We start from the raw sequence: 9,729 nt of genomic DNA, 5'->3' as shown, positions 1-9,729 counted from the left end.
CGCATCAATGGCGCTTCTGGAGCCCTATGAGATGATGAAGAAGACGGGCTTTAAGTGCGCTCGTCTCCTCGTGGCTTCGGTAGGTCTACTTATCAATGCTTGTTGTGGACGGAAGAGGGCGGAGTGCGTTTGTCATCCAAGTGAGAAAGCTCCCTGACTCGGTGCCTCATAAAAAATATATAAATATAATAATAACCTGCCCCCTTTACCCCTCCCGTCTTCCTCGTTTGAGTCAGTCCATGTAGCATGCACGCAGAGGTAGAACGTCTTATCTACAGTGAGAGAGAGAGAGAAAGAGAGAGAGGGAGAGAGAGAGAAAGAGAGAGGGAGAGAGAGAGAGAGAGAGAGAGAGAGAGAGAGAGAGAGAGAGAGAGAGAGAGAGAGAGAGGGGGAAACAGCTGCAAGCAGATACTCAACATCAACAAGCTGCATGAGGCATCTGTAAAGAAGAAGAGGGGATTTAGCGAGGACTGCGAGGAGCTTCCTTGCGTTTTCGCCCTCCGTTGCTTTTTGATTTAAAGATCAGAGGCGTGGAGCTTTGCAAGAATATCCTACAAGTGGTGAAGCGATGGTTTAGCGGACCAATTTGGCATTCTTTTTTTTTACAGCACACCCGCCCCAACGGCACTGTAATTCCGAGCAGCAGCAACCCCCCCCCCCCACCCCAAACATCTGTGGACGCTTTTCTGGAGAGAGATGGCTGTTTTACCGCTGTCGCTGCTGCTGCAAGTGGGATTTGTGATCGGATCTATACATGAATACGCGGAAGATCTCGGAGCACAGGAGGCGATTTACGGCGCTCAGGCGCTCCGTCGGCAGCTGGCGCATCTCCGTGCGCCTCAGCTTCCTCCCGGGGAGACGGTGGAGCTGCCGCAGAAAATAGAGGAGCGTCTCCCCAGGGTGGTCACGGCTTATCTTCACACGGGGGACTCGACCACCTTAAGGCACGCCAACTGCTCGCGGAGGTACGAGCTCACCTCTCGGCGGGGAAGGTCACGAGCCACCCCGCATTACTCCATGAGCAGCGTGCTGGATACTGTGCTGCACGCCACAAACTTCCTCAGCATGCTCTTGCAAGCCAACAGGTCCAGGGAGCAGAGTCTCCGGCGAGACATTGAGTGGTACCATGCCTTAGTCAGGAGTATACTGGAGGGAGACGCCAAGATTCACCGGGCGGTCGTCACTTTTAGCGCGGATTCGTCCGTGGCGGGGCCCTCGGTGCTTCTCCAAGCCACCAGGGCCGGTGGAGAGATAGTCCTCCAAGACCTCTCCAGCGTGGCCCACCACCATCTGCACAACCGCACAGCAGACACAGAGTGGTACCACGACGTCAAAGACAGGAAGAAGCCCAGTTTCCATAAGAAGGTGCTGAGCCAAGATTTTAGATCAGTTGACAATTCTTTAAAAAGAGGAGAGAGTTTTATTCCGGACAAGACGCATGTGAAATGGTCTGCGCCCTACCTGGAGTGTGAGAATGGGAATTTTGTTCCCCGTTGGCTTTTGACCTTATCGGCTGCTTTCTATGGCCTGAAGCCCAACCTGGCTCCTGAATTCAGGTAAGCACACAGGTGGTTGAAAACTGATGCAGAAATGTTGGTAGACATGTACAACAACACGTTTAAGCAAAACATCACTTTTGCCTTTCTTGTCATTAAAAGTGTTCTTATTTTCATTCTTGTTTAACTTGTATTATAAAACTACAGATTTGTGTGAGAAAGATTTATGTCAACCTCAAGGTGAGTTCAGGTGGGTTAAATCACCACACTACGTATCCAATCCCCATACAAATACCTGGGTATACCTGCCTCTCTTTCCTCCCCAAACACACCGTAGCTTCCCACTGGCCTCCCCCTGTTATACCAAGGGGGGGTTTTCTTCTCTCCTACAGTCTGACAAGGCAGCGTGATGCTAAAAATAACCCTAGATGTAGCAGTGGTGGAAACCTCTGGCTACAGGCCCCAATTCATTTTTCAAAAACTCCCTCGGCTGCATGCTTTACTACTCAGGAAATGTTGCATACCCTTTATTTTGGGGGGAGGCTGCTAAATCTGCAGTGAAGCCCCCCCTTTGCTTTTTAAAAAAAACCCCATTTAAAAAATTTTTATTTAAAAAAAATAAAACCCCCCCCCAAAAAAAAAAAAAAAAATATAATTTGTTTTTTTTTTTTTTTTGCCCTTTGCCCCCCCCCCCCTCTTTCTTTTTTTTTTTTTCTTTTTTTTCCCTTCTTTTTCTCCTTCTTCCTCTTTTGTTTTTTTTTTTTCTCCTCCCCTCCCCCCCCCCCCCCTCCCCTTCCCTTTTTATCCCCGATCACTAGTTGTGTGTGTACTGCCTACGATGAATCTTTAATTGATACACTTGAGTCGCTCACAGGCAGGCACGGATTGCAAATGAGTCAAAACCTGCAGTGATTATACTGTAATAGGCTATCAGCTACCCGGTGTTATCCCAGACTAAAGCCTCTCCGAGCCGCTTCACACACTCACTCTCCTACTGAAGTAATCTGATAGGAAATTAGCCTGTACACTCAACTGATGAACAGTCAGAACTGCAGTTTATTTGTGAAGCCAAATTCTTTCAAATTCAAATGGATAGTTGCAGTTTTTTTCTCCTCTAAATACTTGTGTCAGAGAAGCTTTCCTTCCATGGCCCAAAGGAGCCGTTTTGTTGTCCATTTCTTTCCCTTTTCGAGGCCTCCTCCATTAGATTGAAGGTGTGACATAAGTGGGCGTTTGGTATTGTTTAATATCCCCGGAGAGTGGTCCGTACAGCGGCACTAAAAGAAACATCTCGCTGTGCTTCAAGGAGCAGGAGAGCAACCATCCATTTATGAATTTGTTTTCCTTACATGGGGGAAACGTTAAGAGCAGCGCCAGTCAAAATAAGCACATTTCCACATTATCACACTTTATCATTACTCCTTGTAACCTTAGTGTAACTAATGCAGTTGGTTGTTGCTGCTTATTGATTTTATGGATTGTTTGTAGACGTTTTAGTCGGCACACTTAAGACCAAGAAAGTATTTAGCAGAATACATTTGACACCAAGCTGCTAGTTGCAGTTTCATATTTAGTGCACAGAAATGAAAGCGGAATCAATCTTCTCTTCTAACTCTCAACAAGAAAATTAATATGTGTATTTCCCAAAATGTTGAACTATTCAAGTTAAATAATAAAGCCAAACTTTCGGTCACAAGATCTTCATCAGGGCAAATGTTTGACTTATAATGACATTAAATAGTGCACACCTCTCCTTTTTCACACAAGTACACATGGGATATGCTGTCCAAAATTGTAGTTCCCAAGGTCCTAATACATATTTACTTATTTATTTGACAGGGACAATGCACAGCTCCTTAGCAGTACCAGAGTTAGCTACAAGCCAATTTTCATCTGTAGTCCCTGGGCAGGAAACCGAGAATATGGAGTATGGAGTATAAAAACGCTACCACGGCAGTAAAGGACAACAATCAAATGTCACAGTATTAAAACTTAACCACAAGGACAACAACAAAAACCACAACACAAAAACACCACTCCGACAACAAGAACCACAACATTAAAGACAACACCACAACAACAATACAATTACACAACATTAAGACACCACCACAACAGGACTTCACAACATTAAGATTACCTTGGTTTAAGTTTGGGTTTATGCTTGATGGGAACATAATTGGGTAAGCAGGCGTTATTATGGAACCCATGCAACTTCTAGGCAAGACCCGCCCTTCAAAAGCATTCACACGCTACTATTGGCCAGGCGTCCATGCTTACACAAGGTAACGTGACCCGATTTGTTCAGATCCTATCTCCTGACGGCTATCCTAACCTTAACCACTCGAGGTCAATGCCTAACCCCAACCAATCGAGCTGCTTCGTAGGGCGGGTCTTGCCTCGAAGTCACGTGGGATCCATAATAACGCGGTAAGCAGCCTGGGTAATTGGACATAGGAAGCTCCACAGATGCAACGCAAAAACTGGAAAACAAAATAATGGAAATAAATATCAGACGTAATAAAAGGGAAGGGAGAGACACGCACACACAATCTGGAAAGTCTGTTACTCGTAACCCTCTAATGTGAAGCTACTACCGGCAGCCAGTTAGCTTAGCTTAGCATAAAGACTGGGAGAAAGGTGGAAACAGCTAGCTTGGCTCTAGCCTGGTTGAGGACTCTAGGGAGTCGCTGCTCATAGAATTCATCTGTCACATAATCTCCCGTACAACCACAGCTTGTCTTTTTTTTATTATACTTAGTTTTTTGTAAAAATTAAAACAGTTTCCAGTCTGCTGACTGTATTTAGTGTAGCCTACAGATATTAGAGTGGTATTGATTTCTTAGCTAAGTCTGTGCAGTATAGCAAATAAGCAAAAATGCCGCCTCCATATCTGACGACGCCATTTATTTCTGTCAATTCTTTACAAAATTCAACAACAAACATGCTGTTCTTTTTTACCATCATTCATCAGAGTAGAGTTGAGTTGTTGCAGTTGTGTTGCCTTATCCCTCACAAAATGCCTTGAAAACCTCACAGCTTGATATATGGCTTTGCAATTCAAATGATGCCCGCTCAAATATGCTTCGTCAGTCAGGCAATTCATAACATTGTCTAAGAGTTAACAGTGGAATATTTCAGGCCACACAAAACATCTGTTTCACCCCCTCATGTCGTTTTTGCCGTACCTCATCCCTCCTTTAGTGTGTTTCTCAACAGCCATCTTTCAGACCCTCATATCAAAGTAGCAGGCGGCTCATCCTGCATCCTCCCTGTGCCTCAGCACCCTGCCAGATAAGAAACGGGAGAGGAGGGGATAATATAGCTGGCTCAGCTCTCCTCCACTTCCCCTCCAGATGAATACACAATCAATACAACAATGAATTAATAATGAAAGATGTAGAACAACAACGCGGCATGGGCCATCGTGATTCCGGCCTTTTAAATGCTTCAGTCACTTCCTGTTTGGTGTGATGATGTAGCAAGAAGCAAGGTGACTTGTTTTGAATGCATGTGGCAAATTGTAATAAATACAGATTTGAGGCTGTTTTTTCTCCCGTTTCTTTGTTGAACACGCGGGTGCTAAACAACTAATCCGACTTGTTAGAGCAGGAGTGTGTGGACATATGTTTGTGATAGATCGACCTGTTGTTTCTGTGAAGGTGTAAGAAATCGCACCTCTCACACTTCATCTCTTCTCTTCCATGAGTCTCTTCTGCTGCACTCGAGACACAGGGGAGTCAGCGTAGACCACACAGAGAGGACTGGCTGTTTTCAAGCGTGCAGTGTGTAACTCTGTGTGTGTGTGTGTGTGTGTGTGTGTGTGTGAGTGAGCGTGCGTGCGTGTGTGTGTGTGTGTGTGTGTGTGTGTGTGTGTGTGAGTGTGTGAGTGTGTCACTGTTAGAGGTTGAGACATTCTTCAGGACGATACGAACCATCCTAATTGGCAGATCACTCTAACTTCCGACACAAACTTGTAACTACACAGAAACATAAATGCAAAAACTAGCTTGAACAAACACACAAAGTGGGAATACACAGAAGAGGAAGAGAGGGAGGTTGTGTATGTGCTAGGTGAACACGCTGTACTTCAGACTCACCTTTCACAACACAGACCTAAATTGCTTAAAGGCTGAAGCTCAAGCAGCAACAGCAGTAGCTGCAACAGTAGCTACAGTAGCAGCATATAAGCAGGCAAACTAGTTGGAAACTATTAACTGTTTTATGAAATATATATATATATATATATATATATATATTTATTTATTTATTTATTTTTTCAGCACATTTCTCCAAAAGCCAAATAGGTTCTAATTAGATGGCAGGATCTTCTTAATTTACGCTTGGCTTAGTGCCCCATTTTTCTGTACAAGCAGCTAAAGTGTGGACAGCTTGAGTGCTGTGGGACGCCCAGCCGTCTGACAGAGTGGGAGGCCTCAAGCTCCAGGAGGAGCCAGCAGCATCTGCTTAGATGGACACCATCCAGAAACAAATAGGAAGGAAACCCCACAATTCCCGTGGATAAACACGATAAAGTCCATCAATCAACTTTCAAGAATATATGATGGTAAACTGAGATGAAAGAGATCAGGAGGGGGAAAAAAGAGGAAAATTAGTGGAGCTATTTATTTCCGAACAGGAAACGTTCTTACTTGACAAAGATGTAAGATTGTTGAAAATCATAAGTGCACCTGGAATGAGTCTAACCTGGTAGACTTTCCACTGCAACCTGAAGCAAGCAGGGGTTAAAGATCCCTAAAGTGCTCCGTCTCTCACTGCTGACGTCACTGGGACTCCGCTGCTCAGTAAGGCAGCCTGTCAATACGATGCCTTCAGCCAGTAAATGTCAACGTTACAGAAAATCCAACTACCAGCCTTTGTGGCTTGCTGTGAAAAGATATTGTATTCCAAATAATACTGCTAATTATGGGAATAATCTTATTGATTTTGATACTATTATGGTGATGTAATTCTCTTGCCTCTCAAAGTATTATAAATCTGTAATATCGTTACTGTAGGTTTATCCTTTACTAATCTGGAGTACAGATTATAGAGGAGGCCTCAGAAGCGACAACAGATTGATTTGTTGGGTTGGAAAAGTTTGAAAAGATTTGGAAAAGGAATTTAGCGACTTTCAGGTTTTTACATTTTTTTGGAAGTAGACAAAAGGTGTTTGCAAAATAAAGGAAATGTACTGTTAAACCTCATCCTTTTACAGTAGATGTCTCATAATTAATATATCCACTATTTTGCAGCTTCAGGACGATATAGAATATACAAAAAGTGCTGCAATCTGGCGGATATTTCTTTGTCGTTTTGTGTGTCTCGCAACAGTTTCATCATGTCCTAACGCATCCGGTAGCTTTTTATATATTATATATACAAAATATAGAATAGAGAAAAAATGGGAATCTCATTGTAATATGAAATATGTCTGCGATTCCTGTTTCAGAATAATGTTGGTTAGTTGAATATTGCATGTCGCATGAACTGTAAAATGAATTTACCAATTTTAAGGATATTGCAGGATGATGAGGGTGGAAATATGAAGGATAAAGTCCCGTTTTTGTTTAATAATAATTCTTAATAATAATTAGTTTTTATTCAGAATCAGACAAGAACAGTTTTGTTCTGATGTAGCTTGTCAAGAACTATAGTCAGACTATCAATCAGCTAACGCTCTCCTCACAACTGTCAGAATTTCTTTGTCAGCAGCTCAAATTATTGAGCGATCTTCCGGCTTGGCGTTTGGTCTTCAGAGGATTCCTTTTAATGACAAGAATGTCAAGAGTCCAGAGGTGCCAGCTCTCTCTCAAAAAAAAAAGAAGTCTTTATTCCCTTTCTGTGACAGCTGCTTCGCCTCAGGCTCTGTGTCTTTTTTTGATTACCAGCGACAGAACTCAATAAAATGACCCAGGTTGCACTGAAACGCTGGTAGACAAGCAGCATCCTGCCCAGCGGCTACACTCACATTAGCTTCTGCTCGTCCTGTCAGCTTAATGCATTTCCATCACATAAGAGACATTTTCCTTGAGAGGGCTGCACAGTTCTTGCATTGTGATTGTTCCAGGACATAATGCACGAACTGTGCCCTTCTAAAAGGACAGCAATGTGTTCTTGTCAAGACGCTGGGGCAGGAGAAATGTGCATGCAAGCTCATCTGGGCGTGCAAGGCTTCTGGCTACATTGATAAGCTAAAGGATCATGTTTAAGCTTGTGCCAGTCTTCCATGTTCACCTCTCCTTTTTATTATTCTTGGTTTAACTGCACACGGTCTTTGTAACTGGAGACGTCAGAGCTTATTTCTCTCGCTTCAAAAGAAATATCCAGATGCTCTTCATTCTTGTGCAAATATAGAACATACAAAAAAAAACTCCTACAGTGTACACATTCAAGTCTTAAAATAGCTTTGCAGATGATTGTATTCATGCCCGTGAATTATCATATTAACATTCTGTTACAGTTATGGCTATTTACATGGCACCCACCACATAAAGACATTTAAAATTTCCTCTAATAATCATCATTTAAAAGATGTAACATTATACGTTTTAGTTAGTTAATTCCATACTATATATTCTAAGCAGGATTGGAATAGTGTGTTCAGACTGCAAAAGTGACATAAAAAAGCACATAATTAATGTGGCTATATATATATATATATATATATATATATATATATATATATATATATATATATATATATATATATATACACACACACACACACAAGTCACGTCTTCTATATTAAATATGTGTAGAAATTGAAAACGATTAATCAACCAGCCTACGGTCAGTGTTGTGTGACTAGGCGAGTAAAATGGTACTTTTTGTACCATTTGAGACAATTTCCACAAATGAAAAGTTATACTATATTCTAATAAATGTCATATGAGTAATATGATTAAAATTAACCGGACACCAGAGTCCAGTAATCTTCCACCGGCAATAATCGATAACTGTTGATTTACTAACTAAATTGACTATTATATAATATAACCATTCTCATTAATATTCTGCCATAGCTCTGTGATAAGGGACTTCTGTTCATGTAAGTGAAAACTTTTAAGTCAGCCTACGCTAATGCAACTTAACTTATCTTATCTTAACTTTACACTTTTATTTTAATTTATGACTTTGATTCTTTTTAAGTATAAGAAGTCATAAAATAAAATAAAAATGTTCTATGTTATGTTGCATTAGGCTAAATGTTAAACGTTGTATAATAAGTTTGCCAAGTTATACTGATGAAAATATAGACTAAAAAGCCAATAAGATAAAACAGTCTCTAAGGGCCGGGCTAAATATACTTTTTTGTCAGTCCAATCTGGCAACACTGCCAACCGTTTAACATCAGCAGCTATCCTAACTTTAGTTTAGCCATGAGTCCTGACTTATCCTCAGTGAAGTGACGGTTGACACACCTGAACAAACAAAGGTGATTAACTCACCAGTGGCTAGCTAGCAGCTAAGTGGACAGAACATGTGAATAAGATAACGTTGCAGTTACTCGACACGTGTATTCTTCCTCTTTTGGCGGTGGCTAGGCTAACGCGGCTTGGAACAGTCTCTCCACAGAGAACGATACCGGCCCTCTGTCAAACTATTGGTAAGACACCAAGCTAGCTACCTCAGCTCAGTGTTAGCTAGTCTCTAAGCTAAACTAGGACCAGCCCTCTGTTAAACTCAACAAGCTGACCTTTTAATACATTTCCCAGGACTTTTTTAGTACAAAATGGTAATGTATGTTAACTTAATAACAACAAGAACAATATACTATATTATGTCCTGTGTTACCAGAATGGAATTGGGCTAATTAGCTCTTGTTAGCTAGCTAATAATTTACAGAATCACAAACCTTTTAGGTTTGCATATACAAGGAATTTGTCTTGGTGTTTTAGTGCATAACAATACAGTGCAAAATACAATTTAGAATGGAAAAATTTACAATAGAAAATATGAAGAAAAAAAAACGTTATATCTGTCTTTTAAGTGGAAGAGCTGTACAGTTTTGTGCAGGACTGTGCACAGCCGTAAACCATGCGTTGGACCATGTAATGTTTACATTTTCTTTTAACAATGCATATGGAAAGCACTTGAAATGATTAACAACATTGCTCCTATCAGCCTCATGTTATCAAACTGCAGTCTCCACTGAGAGATAGCTAATAATAGCTATTGATAGAATAGAATATATATAATAGAATATTAGTCTTAATCCATTCACTGCACT

General features: G+C 41.4%; 1 protein-coding gene across 2 annotated transcripts in view; it reads left to right on the top strand.

Annotated features, from left to right (window-relative positions):
- Positions 1-240: 240 nt before the first annotated feature.
- Positions 241-9,729, top strand: part of gpr158a (G protein-coupled receptor 158a) — an 85,220-nt gene continuing 75,731 nt past the window's right edge. For both annotated transcript variants that reach the window (XM_039790419.1, XM_039790418.1), the window contains exon 1: positions 241-1,556. In XM_039790419.1, coding sequence (XP_039646353.1) covers positions 697-1,556 — 860 coding nt within the window. In that variant the 5' untranslated portion in view covers positions 241-696. The remainder of the gene's footprint in view (positions 1,557-9,729) is intronic.

Source organism: Perca fluviatilis, chromosome 22 (assembly GCF_010015445.1).
Source record: "Perca fluviatilis chromosome 22, GENO_Pfluv_1.0, whole genome shotgun sequence".
Taxonomy (NCBI): domain Eukaryota; kingdom Metazoa; phylum Chordata; class Actinopteri; order Perciformes; family Percidae; genus Perca; species Perca fluviatilis.
The sequence above is the reverse complement of the archived record's forward strand: the minus strand, read 5'-3'. Positions and strand labels throughout refer to the sequence as shown.